This window comes from Antrostomus carolinensis, unplaced genomic scaffold, assembly GCF_000700745.2.
Source record: "Antrostomus carolinensis isolate BGI_N321 unplaced genomic scaffold, ASM70074v2 scaffold38198, whole genome shotgun sequence".
Classification (NCBI taxonomy): Eukaryota; Metazoa; Chordata; class Aves; order Caprimulgiformes; family Caprimulgidae; genus Antrostomus; species Antrostomus carolinensis.
The window spans coordinates 1,243-13,082 of NW_010335705.1; the positions used below are offsets into that span (position 1 = coordinate 1,243).

The following is an 11,840-nucleotide window of genomic DNA, read 5'->3' on the forward strand; positions in this document are numbered from 1 at the left end:
TGACACTAACAATAGGGCGAGTCCTGCCTCGTGTCAGCAAAAAAAATCAGTCTGACATAATCTCCCTTTGGCAAATGCCCTTCCTGTGCTTAGGCCCTTCCTGTGCTTAGGCAACTCGTCCTGGCTGCGGGGAGTGTCTGGGCAGCCCTTTTCAGCCCCGCTCTGTGGGACTCGTGTGGCTCCTGCAGTGGAGGAGAATTTTCAGGTTCTGCACATTGGGTTCGTGAGGCCAGAGGTGTCTCAGAGGTGTTACCTTCTGATTTCCTTTACAACCCTCTCTTGTTTAAAGTGCAGGCAGGAGAGGAGCGTGTGCAGGTCTCAGGGCTCACAATGGAGAAGGTGCTTTTGCTTTGGGCAGTTCTGAGTGGGCAGTGAGTGGTTCTTTGTTTCTGTTCCAGTGCGAGGATCCGAAGGGCTGTACATGGTGAACGGGCCGCCCAGTTTCACAGAGAGCACAGCCTTCCAGAGGTACTGTTACCACCACTGGTTTCAATCTTTTTTTGCACAAAAGAAGTAATTTTCTAAAAAATAAAGGTAGACTCTGGAATTGAAAAATGTACAAGTATAAATGAATTTGTTCTTACTGTCAGTAGTTCAGAAAGTTGATGCTTTTGAAGGCTCTATGCTTGCCTGACTTCTCATTGCCCAGGTGATAATCACTGGACAACTGCAGAGTAGGTTGCACTGTTACAAAGTGCCACTTGGGAGCACAGCAGGAAAATTGGTGTGTTGCTTCTAATTTTTGTTAAAAATACCTTAACTTGTGCAGTGTGTTTGGATACTAATGTGCATTTCTTATTTCTTTAGGGACTCTGGAAAAAATTGCAAAGCTGTTGCTTTCAGCAAGGACGGTTCCCTCTTTGCCTGGTGCAATGGAGAAAAGTTGGTGCATTTTATGATATTAATCATTTAGATTGTGTTAAACAAACTGGATCAGTTATGCCCCATTTGCTCTTGTCTGTGTAAAGGCTGTTGCTGTCAATGCAGGTGTTTGTACACGTGCTTTAAATGCATTATTTGCAGTGGTGGTTTTGTTTCCCGAGTACCAGATGAAATATTGATTGTTTTTTTCTCATGTTTATAGTGAACCCATTCCTGTGGCATCTGGATATGCTTTATTTGGTTTTTTAAATTGTTGTTCATAGTTCCCAGAATGATAGTACCTGGATTTCAGGGATTAATCTCTTAGTAAAACTCACAGAAAATGAACGTCTATCCACCTGATGTACAAACATCACAGGGTTCCTTTTTCATAGACCAGGTGTATTACAGTTTGCCAGAGATCATCCTTTACAGAGGAATGCATCATGGGGTTGCTGCTGTAAAGAGGTGATAAGGCTTCTGAAATGTTGGTGTTCTTACTAACAGGTTAAAAAAAAATCCACAAAGGTATTTAGCAATACCATTTAACCCTTTATTTTAAAGTAGGTAACTTAGACATAGGATTCGTTACTTTCACTGTTGTTTGTGGTTCTCCAAGATATTCAGACTCATTAAAAACTTGATTTTTGTCAATTGGAGAGGTCCGTTTCCAGAAAATGTTAGTGAGGAAAAATGTTTTTCAGACAACCAGGTACCCGTACTTTAAATGAGAATATTCCAAATGGCAAGTGTTTCCTGTCCTGCTGTGCCCCTTTGTTTTGGGGGCTGTCTTCCTTCATTTCTGAGGAGGAGCAGTTAGTGAGATGGTGAGGAACAGGCTCCTGACACAGCTCCCGAGAACAACAGCGGCTTGGACGCATCTTGATGTGATCTTTTTTGTTTCTTTGGATTCTGTATGTGTCAGATCTCTAACACGCAGTGTTCAGAGGTGCTAGTGACCTCATGAGTTCAGCTGTCTGACCTTTGCTTTTTATTGTCCGTGTCTCCCTGCATCCCCCAGCCTCAAAAAGCCCAAATCTTAAATGTTGCATCCTGATGGATAGGAGACCTTTAAAAATACATGGGATAAAGGCATGTTTTAATTCAGTTAGAATCTTTCTGTTGGATGTTGCTCAGTTCAGTGCTATGGATGGACTCTCTACAGATAGAGTATATCTTGTCTCTCGTTCAGAGCTTAAATGTTGCAGATAAAAATATGTGGTACATTTGGACCAATGCTTCACTTGGTTTCTGTTGTGCTTGAGTATCTGGTTTTAAAATGTGTTCTTGCAAAAATTTAGTGAAAGCAGGAAGGGAAAAAAGCTCTTCCAATTTTGTTACATTGGCCAAATTTGGGACAGGTCTAGAAGAGTTGAATATGTGAAAAGTTACCTTGGCTATTAATTAACTATTCAGGCATGTTTTATTGAAACAGCATCTTTTGGTTCCAGGGTAAATATTGTTAATGTCACCAGCGCCGAGTTACTGCGTTCCTTTGATCTTCCAAAGGCAGTTTGCCTTGAATTCTCACCAAAGAATAACATTCTGGCCACGTGGCAGGCCTATGCAAGTGAGTGTTTCACCAGCTGTAAAAGTACACGGGGTGACTACGTGTTTGAATTCAGCTTGCAGGCTTTCCACTACCTGATTTGTCATGGTAGCACATTTATTGGCTAAATGAGCAATATAGAAAGTGTAGAGAAAATCGTGTGGGTGATCAAGTGGAGGGGGGAGGGAAGGGATGCCATCTTCTGAAAGCATCCAGTATCGACCGTCCTCAGAGACACTGCATCAGGGGACACGTACCAACAGTTAGTCTATTAAATAAATCACGTTTCTAAAAATCACTGACTGACCTTAGTGCAAAGAGCGTGTTCGAATAATGTGCTGCTCAAGCAGTTTGCATTCGTGTATAGACAAGGAAAACTGCAAGCTCTCAGAGTAGTCATGTCCTCCCCTGGGCACAGCTGACTTGAGAGGGCTTTATTCTCACCTCTGCCTCTCTCCCGAGTTTGTTCCCCATTTAGATGGGGATGGCTGGCAGATAGAGCTGTGACTGCAGCGTGATGGAGAAAATGCATCACAGTCTTCTGAGAACAAAATGTGGGAGTGGAGAACATGCCTTCATTGTTTGTCAAGAGCTTGCTTGTGACTTTGATTAAAAAACATGCATTAAAGAAGCTGTGCTAGTGTTGGTGGCCCTAGTCTTGTAATGGGGAGTGGAAACCCTGCACCTCCAAATGTTAGTTCTTTCTGCACACTGAGAGACTGTAGAATGACCTGTGTTAATAGGTAGAGCAATTAGCAGCCTGGGGTTCAGTCCCTCGGGGGATAGGGTGCTTCTTGTAAGAAGTTTATGCGTGTTTGGTTGCTTGTAGAATCATGAGATGAAATGTCACCGTGGTGAAGTGGATTTAATCCCCAGAGACCGCTACTGTAATCCGTGTTTTTGTTGCAGCCGCTAAAGACGGCACAGCGGGGGTGCCCAACCTGCAGCTTCATGATGTGAAAACTGGAAAATGTTTAAAGTCTTTCATCCAGAAGAAGATGCAGAACTGGTAAATAACACTTCCAGATGCTAACTGTTCTCAAAGAAATGTGGTTTCCAAAAATCTGATCCAGGTAAAGAGAGATTTCAGTGTAGAGTTCAAAATCCTGCCTGCTGCTAGCTGGAAGCAGGTATCTGTGCTTGTAAGTATTCTTTGTGTGTAGTTATGATTCTTAATCTCTCAGTATAAATTCACTATCATTTTGCACCACAGGAGAAGCTGGGGAGACAATAAGAAAGTCTAGTTGTGTATTTTTCACTATGCAGATGTCATTTGTCCGTTTGAAACGTGTATCATGTTTGAACTTGCTGGGCCTTAAAAATGGAGGAAAAAAAGTCCTAGACTGCTAAAGATGAGGATCACTGAGTGTTTCTGATTTTTTTTAATTTCAATGTAGGTGTCCGTGCTGGGCAGATGATGAAAGCATTTGTGCCAGGAATGTAAACAATGAAGTGCACTTCTTTGAAAACAACAACTTTAGTACGCAAGTATTTCCGTTCACTGTGTTCTGTATAGGCATCTTCTTGGGGGTGGTTTTTTTTGTTTGTTTTCAATTTTATTCCTCGTTTCTTCTTTTGCTTGCTTTTTATTTGAAACATTGCTTACATTCTGTTTTAATTTGGGATTCAGAATAATTATGTTTTAATGAAGTATGTTTTCACTTGTTTATCTTTTTAGTGACTTACCTAGTATGAAAAGCATCTAATTTACAGTTAAAGAGGCCTGAGTCTGTATTGTTTCTCATTTAATGAGATGCAGGAAATTGTCGGTATTAAAAAATGAAAATTGAGGGCAAAAAAGAAGTTGTGAAGCTAGAGCAATTTTTCCAAGGAAATTTACTACTAGTGGTAGAATATTTGAAGTCAACAGAGGTTTAAAAGGGAAAGAAGGAATAAAAAAGCAGGAAGATAAAAATGAATTAGAACAAAAATTTAAAGGAAGACAAGAAAACTCCTGGGAGGAGGACAGTGGTCTGTGACTTTGTTTGCTGTTGTGGTGGTGTTTTTTTTGGTTATTTATTTGTTTAAATGTAAAGCTGATACAAGAATTTATTCTGAGAGCTAAAAATCCAGCCTGAGAGATGCTTTTTCCTGAGAATTAGCCCTGCTAATGTTAACAAAGTTATACCAGGGAAGCGTGGAATGTCTTTTCCAGCACGAGGTCTCCGTTGCTGGAGTAACGTGATGGGTTGATGTTGTTGGATTACTTTTTAAAGATGTGTTTCCCATAAGTTGTTTGTGCAAAGGGGCAATGTTCAGCCCAGCACAGGCCTGGATGAATTGTCCCGTCAAGCTGCGAGGGAGAACCCCTGGCTCTGTGTAATGGTGCCTGTTATCTGGCTGTGGCTGATGCTGCTTCCTCTGAAGTCAGCACAGATAAGATGAAGAACACGGTGGCTTGTTTGAAACACGAGCTGTGTTCACATGGGGTTCAGAAGCTTCTTGCTGTTTGAACTTCCAAATGCTAAATACTGAATTTCAGACCTCAGCTTGGTTCAGGTTGGCTTTGTAAATAAAAACGTGTCATGAAATGGGAAGGTAATGGTTGTTTGCCTAGTAAAAGCAATCCTTTATCATTGTATATACTGTTCTTTATTATCCATGATACAGACCCATAAAAAGGTATAGTTAAGTATTCCAGGCTAACATGGTTTGTCATCATCACATCTGTGACCTTTTTTTTTTTTGCAGATACTATTGCAAATAAACTGCATTTGCAAAAGGTTAATGATTTTGTGTTATCTCCAGGAGCGCAGCCAACCAAGGTACTTCTGATGTTGTTTCCAATTCTTTTTTTCTTGGTTTTCTTCAAAAAAATAGTGTAATTTTAGTACAACTTACTAGTAGTGAATAGACCCTGTGCTACCAAGAACATAATCTGCAGTAAAATCTCGTGGCTCTGTCTTAGGTGGCCGTGTACGTGCCGGGCAGTAAAGGCGCGCCCTCCTTCGTTAGACTCTATCAGTATCCCAACTTCGGTGGCCCTCAGTCTGCACTAGCCAATAAAAGTTTCTTTAAAGCTGACAAGGTGACAATGCTATGGAACAAAAAAGGTACAACAGCTGTGTGTTTAAACTTTTACATTCCACCCATTTTGGATTTAATTACTTTGTTTACTGTGTGAGTTCTGCATTTAATTTGCATGTGCAGATAAGTCCTGAAGATAGCTATTAATGGCAGTGCCCTGAAGTGCTCGTAACTTTCCTGTGTTGACTTCCATGGTTTTGTAGATTGTAATTTAGAGTATTTTATATGTTGGTAAATTTTGCAGTTGAATAGCAAATTCAAATTTAATTCTGTGATGATAATGTATTTAGACTGTAAACATAAGATTATACTACAGCATAAACTGGTCTTAATCTTGTAAAATTGTCCATACACAGACATATCACAAGTGAGATGACTTGCACAGTCCTCTATGTGCTTTGCTCTTTGTTAGAAATGAGCTGTTTCAGAATAGTTTTGTAAAAAAAAAAAAAAAAAAAGTTTTATTTCAATCTGCATTGTTTGGAATACAGGGAAGGTGTTATGTACATGTGGGCACACAGTTTTGGATAAAATAGATGTACGTACCAAAGCTGTTGGCGAAACATTTTATTCAAGGACTGTTCAAGATGGTTGGTTTCTGCCTTAGATGAGTGGCTGCAAAAGTGTGTTCACTTTCTCATAATTCAATGGTGAATGAACAGACTTAGCTTACACTTTTCATCTGAGAAAGGAACGGATTCGTTCTGTTTGGTTTATAATTCAGGAACACTAAAATTCAGAGGGGAGTGATAGCAGCACTGCTACACAAGCTACAAACTAGAATTCATAATCAAACTAATTTATTTTTGTTCGTGGCAGTTTGTGAAATAGTTTGGAGAATTTGCGGTTCAGTAATTTACAGTAATTGCAGTAATTACTGCAGGAATTGCAGTAACTGTGTCTCTTCTATTAGCTACTGCTGTGCTAGTCATAGCTAGTACAGAAGTGGATAAAACAGGTGCTTCATACTACGGAGAGCAAACCCTGCACTACATTGCAACCAACGGGGAAAGCGCCGTCGTACAACTGCGTAAGTGTCCTCGGGCGTTTTTTCATTGTGTTACAGCTCTTGATACTGGGAATTGCTCTTTCATCAGCTTTTGTTTAACATATGAGAGGGGTTTTTGTTAATGTAGTTTAAGTATTCTTAAAAAAAAAAATAATGAAGTACTTAAGAAAAACTGTCTCACCAGAATTTTTTTTTAATCTGGAGTAAGGGACGTGCTGCAGCCTCTGCCCCTGTGAAGCTGCCCTCATCTCTCGGGCTCCGCGCTCTCCTGAAACGTGCAAGAACGTAGTTGTCTGTCAGAGCCCTGTCTCTGCAGTCATGTTGCTTAACGTCACCTGAGAAGTTTTGAAGGGGAAAAGGCACAGACAGTGTGATTGCACAGCCTAATTTCTGAAGAAAATGAGGCTTTAGAATGGCAACAGGAATGAACAATTTAATCGGTTTGATATTTGGGTCAACGTCTGGATTTAAGAATTGACAGTAATGCGCTGAAACGTTACAATGACCTGTGGTTTTTATTTACCCCTCTGCATTCTGCATGAGTTTCCATCACTAATTCATCATTGTTCAGTATCTCCTGATGTTCTGATCCCAGAAGAGTTTCTAACAATACCAAATCTTAATCATTATGTGTAAAACCATTTTTTGTGTGCTCTCTCACTTTAAAAATCTGTCTTGTAAAACACCTGTGTGAGCATGGCCTGAAGGTAACTTAGATCGGTATTTCTCAGCTCGGCAAAGATGAGCTATGCAATATTTCTTAGATTTAAAAAAAGAGGAACTAGTGTCCAGCTGGTATAAAACTCCTGTTTTTGCAGGTTTCCAGTGGGGCAGTTTGAGAAGGTCCTGAGAGATCATACTTGTATAACAGGAAAAAATAAAGGAATTTTTTTACATGAAAAAAATATGCTTACTGTTAAAGTGCTGATGCTGACCCTACAGAGGTAATTGGGAATGGCTGCAGTTATTGTTGCAAACCTTAACTAAAGTAATCAGAAGAGAAAATGCTGTTTCTACCTCTATTAGCAGAATTCATTTTCACTGTCAATAATGAGATCACAGCATTTTAGCAAAGCATGGAGTTAAGAATCGCTGCTGATTTTATTTTTGCTTGCACTGAAAAGATAGAGTCAACTAACAACAGCTGCATATTTTCCTCTTCCTTTAGCAAAAAATGGTCCCATTTATGATGTAGTTTGGAACCCCAATTCTGACGAGTTCTGTGCTGTGTATGGTTTTATGCCTGCCAAAGCAACAGTTTTCAATCTGAAATGTGACCCTGTGTTTGATTTTGGAACCGGTCCTCGCAATGCTGCCTACTACAGCCCCCACGGACACATCCTGGTGCTGGCAGGATTTGGAAATCTCAGGGGACAGATGGAAGTGTGGGACGTTAAAAACTACAAAGTCATTTCCAAACCAGTAGCCTCGGATTCCACATACTTTGCTTGGTGTCCTGACGGGGAGCATATTGTGACAGCAACGTGTGCTCCCAGGCTGCGAGTCAGTAACGGTTACAAGATCTGGCACTACACTGGCTCCCTGTTGCACCACTACGAAGTTCCATCTAACGAAGAAATGTGGCAGGTTTTCTGGCAGCCCTTCTTGGATGGAGTGTTCCCTGCAAAAGCAGTAAAATACCAGGCAGTTCCAAGTGAACTGCCCAGTGCTGAGCCAAAGCCTGCTCAAGCCTACAGACCTCCAGCCCTCAGAAACAAACCTGTAACAAGTTCCAAGCTCGTAAGTAGACAGGTTCATATATGAACAAAATTGTTCCCTTTCATGGCTTTGCCCGTCTTTGAAGCCTGGCCTCAAATATGGCAATCAGGCAGACGGTAATGGTGTGGGTTTTTTGAGAGGTTTTCTTAATCCTCTTTGACACTTTGCTGACAAGAACACATGCTAGAAAACTGGCATTTCTTTGGTCCAAATACTTTCCTTTTACAAAGTCATTTGCAAACTTTTTTGTTTGTTTTTTTTTTTTTTTTTTTTTAAGGTAAGCTTACTTGCTAGAAAAAGATTTGATTGTGAGCAAGTCAGCTGCAGTTTAACCAGGTTCAGTATAGCGACCTACTTGTCTAATTAGTTTATTTTCTGCAAGTTTTCAAAGTAGGCTGAGTAGCAGCTAATTACATTTAACAATTGCACCCTTGATGTTTAAGTCCTAGGGAGCTTCGATTTTGAGCCTGGTGCTGTTGAAGGAAAGGCTGCTGCTCAGCTTGTGAGGAATCTATTAATCATGCCAATGTCTAATTTCACAAATGATCCACAAGCAGAGGTAGTAGATAAAAGATGCTTTAAGTGAAATAATTCTGTTTACTTATATGGGCAAGAATCTTGTTATATGCATTTAAACAATCCAACTCCTCAATTAAGGGTTACCTTAAAAAACCCAAAAGACTCAACCACTCCCCACCCACCCCATCTCCCCTCCCAGCAACCCATTATTTTTCCTTTCTTGTCACTAGGAGTTTGAGTTAAGAAGTTGTCAGCAAAAGCAAAATGCCAAGCTTCAGTTATTTAGTCATTTTGTGCTGATTTATTCCTCTTTGATTTTATTTCCCCCCTGAGATAGAAAACATGCCGATTTTGTTATTTTATCAGAAATCCATGAAATCTCTAGAACAAGCAGGATAGCCCCATCCAAACTTGAGAATGAATGAGTTTGAAACCCTTTTCATGCTGTCTCCTGCTACTCAAAGGAGAAAGGACACTTTTTTTTCCTCTTTCTTTCTTTGTTTTTTCTTCTTCTTCCTTTACGGTTCATCTTTGCATATGGTGTCCTAAGCAGGTTTAGGGGTTCCCTGTTAGGTTTTATTGTACCGACTCTCTTGCCAACATGGAATATGGATTTTGTAACTGTTACTTTTGCATATCCTGCAGCACGAGAATGAGCCACCTCAGAATATGAAACCACAGTCGGGAGGCAGTGACAAGCCACTCTCTAAAACCGCTCTCAAAAACCAAAGGAAACATGAAGCAAAGAAAGCTGCTAAACAGGTACAAAAGTGGTTCTTTCAAGGATAATTTGCGTGGTGTTTTTCAGCGTGAGGTGAGAGGTGAGAACAGACACACCAGTCTGTCCCCCCAGCAGGTCAGGGCTGAGGCTGTCACCAGGGCAGACCAGAGACAGCCTGTTCTGGGTCACCTCTGTGCTTGCTGTTCTTTGGCTAGGTAGATAAAATTCAGCTTTTGGTATTAGCCTTCCAATTCCTACAAACTTCTGAAGCAATATTTTCTTTAAGTAAGATTTTTTTTTTTTTTAATTTCTTGCACTGGTTTTGAGCCCTTTCTTTTACTTCAGAGACAATGACCCACCAGTCTACTACTTTGTGTATGTGTCTGGCATGTCACCCTTACTGATGTTTCCCTGTGCTGTGTATGGTTGGTGTCTTGAGGAAGTAGAAATTAAATAAGAAACAGCATGTGAGTTGTTAGATAATCTTTTTTTTCCTAGAAAGCACATATCTAGGTAATGCAGTACATCAAAACAAGTCACAAATTTTGGAGTACACTTGCAAATTAGTGAAAGAAGAAATATTAAATGGATCCCTTAAAATTATTAAAGACTTTCTCAGTCCCTTTGTAGTCAAAGGTATTTTCTAGATAATGTGTTTATTTGTCTGCAGGAGGCCAGAGCTGAGGCAAACCAGGACTCTACGCAGTCCTCAGCACCACAGAATGCACCCCGGAGTGCTGCGCCTGCTGTCACATCAGGAGATCCTGAAGTCGACAAGAAGATAAAGAATTTAAAAAAGGTGAGGGGATTTTTTTTTTCCTTAGCAAACAGCAGATTCTCTAAGAGATGGACTGTAAGATCTAGTCTGATTGGAAGGTGCCTTGAGCTCAGGAGCATTTACATTGATGGAGATTTCCTGAATTTGTAAACCAGCCTCCTTTGCTTTTCCACGTTGCAAGACAGTGGAGCTCATCCCTTGCCAGGGCTCCTAAAGATCCTCCCCGAGGTGGCAGCGTGGAAGCCACAGACGGGTGCAGGGGAGTATTCAGTCTCCTGCTGGGAATGCTGTTGCACGTGCACCCAGCCCTCACGGCTGAGGGCTATAGGGGTGCAGCTTCGAGGTGTTCCTGCTCAGAAGCAGCTCTGTGGGGCTGCCTGTTTGGTGGTCTGGGATCTGAGGAGGGAGCTGTGCCATGTCGTTCGGGTTTCTTCCCCAACTTCTAAATGGTCTGGGTGCGAAGTTTACTGCCAATCTGGGAAATTCTTGGATTGAATAATTTCAGAATGGAAGTTGTTTGGTTCAGGCTAGAGAATATTTCCCGTTTCTGCATAATCCATCAGGTTTTTTTCTCTTGCCTGTCTCCTGCTTTTCATGGTCTCTGTTTGGATTAATATTCCAGGCTTTCTGAGGAAAATGTGTGGCCAAGCAGGATAGTGATAGTGGAGTAGTAATTTCTGAATTTGGATCTAGCCCTTCAGTGAGATAATGCAGGATGTTTTAAGAAACACGTCTGGTTTTATTGGTGGGAAATTCTGGGCTGAGCATCTGGAGATGCTTAAATGAAATGTGTCTTCTGTATCGAGACCTGCCTCCTGGGAAATCAGGGCATTGCAAGTGCAGGAACTTCTGAAATGGTTTGATTCACCAATATTTTTGTGTTAGTGTAGTCTTTTTGTTTGTTTTTGTACAGAAACTAAAGGCAATTGAGCAGCTGAAGGAACAAGCAGCTGCTGGCAAACAGCTGGAGAAAAACCAGGTACTGTTAAGATGTGTACAGTTTATTCAAGTTTCATTTTCTAATAGCGACGTCTGTGACATCCTGTGCTTTTTTTCTTCTAGTTGGAGAAGATTCAGAAAGAAACTGCTCTCCTCCAGGAACTGGAAGACCTAGAACTGGGTCTTTAAAACTCCATGGAAGTTGAGCGTGGCGTTAACACAAAGTTTATGCAAAATCTAGTTTATATTCACTTGAACCCAATAACATGTTTCGGCAAATGACTGAGGATGCCAGAGTCACAGACTTGCCTTTTAAAGGCTTTCCTAAAGATTTGTTCACACGCGAGCGAGTACCACAGCGGCCGTGCTGCTGTTTGCTCCAGGAGCGGGCGTGCAGCCCCAGAACCCGCTCAGCCCGCGGGCGCGTCTGTGGGTGTTTGGGGTGAGGAGGGCAGGGGCCGTTCCCCACGGGGCAGCTTTGGCTGTATGTAAGGATGTTTATGGGATAACGGGATGGAGAGAACAATAAAGAGCATTTAACAGTGAAAAGCTGTTCTGGTTCAAGGGCGGTTTTTAACGTCAGGAGTCTGTGCCATCGCGACCAGCAGTGACCGGCAGTGCGGAGGACGGAGCTCGGTTACCGGGGCCCCCGGCAGGTTCTTAGGCTGCGATGTTTCCCGCCCTTCCCCCGGGCTCGGAGCGCGGCGCACGCGGGGGC

General features: G+C 41.6%; 1 protein-coding gene across 1 annotated transcript; it reads left to right on the forward strand.

Moving 5' to 3' along the window:
• Window positions 1-398: 398 nt before the first annotated feature.
• EIF2A (eukaryotic translation initiation factor 2A) lies at window positions 399-11,311 on the forward strand (the record flags this gene model as incomplete). Its single annotated transcript, XM_010174647.1, has 13 exons — window positions 399-468; window positions 808-882; window positions 2,313-2,431; window positions 3,320-3,419; window positions 3,808-3,890; window positions 5,102-5,175; window positions 5,319-5,463; window positions 6,351-6,467; window positions 7,615-8,186; window positions 9,330-9,446; window positions 10,076-10,204; window positions 11,097-11,162; window positions 11,246-11,311. Coding segments are annotated over 13 exons (1,733 nt in total), but the record flags the coding sequence as incomplete, so codon positions are not given.
• Window positions 11,312-11,840: the final 529 nt, after the last annotated feature.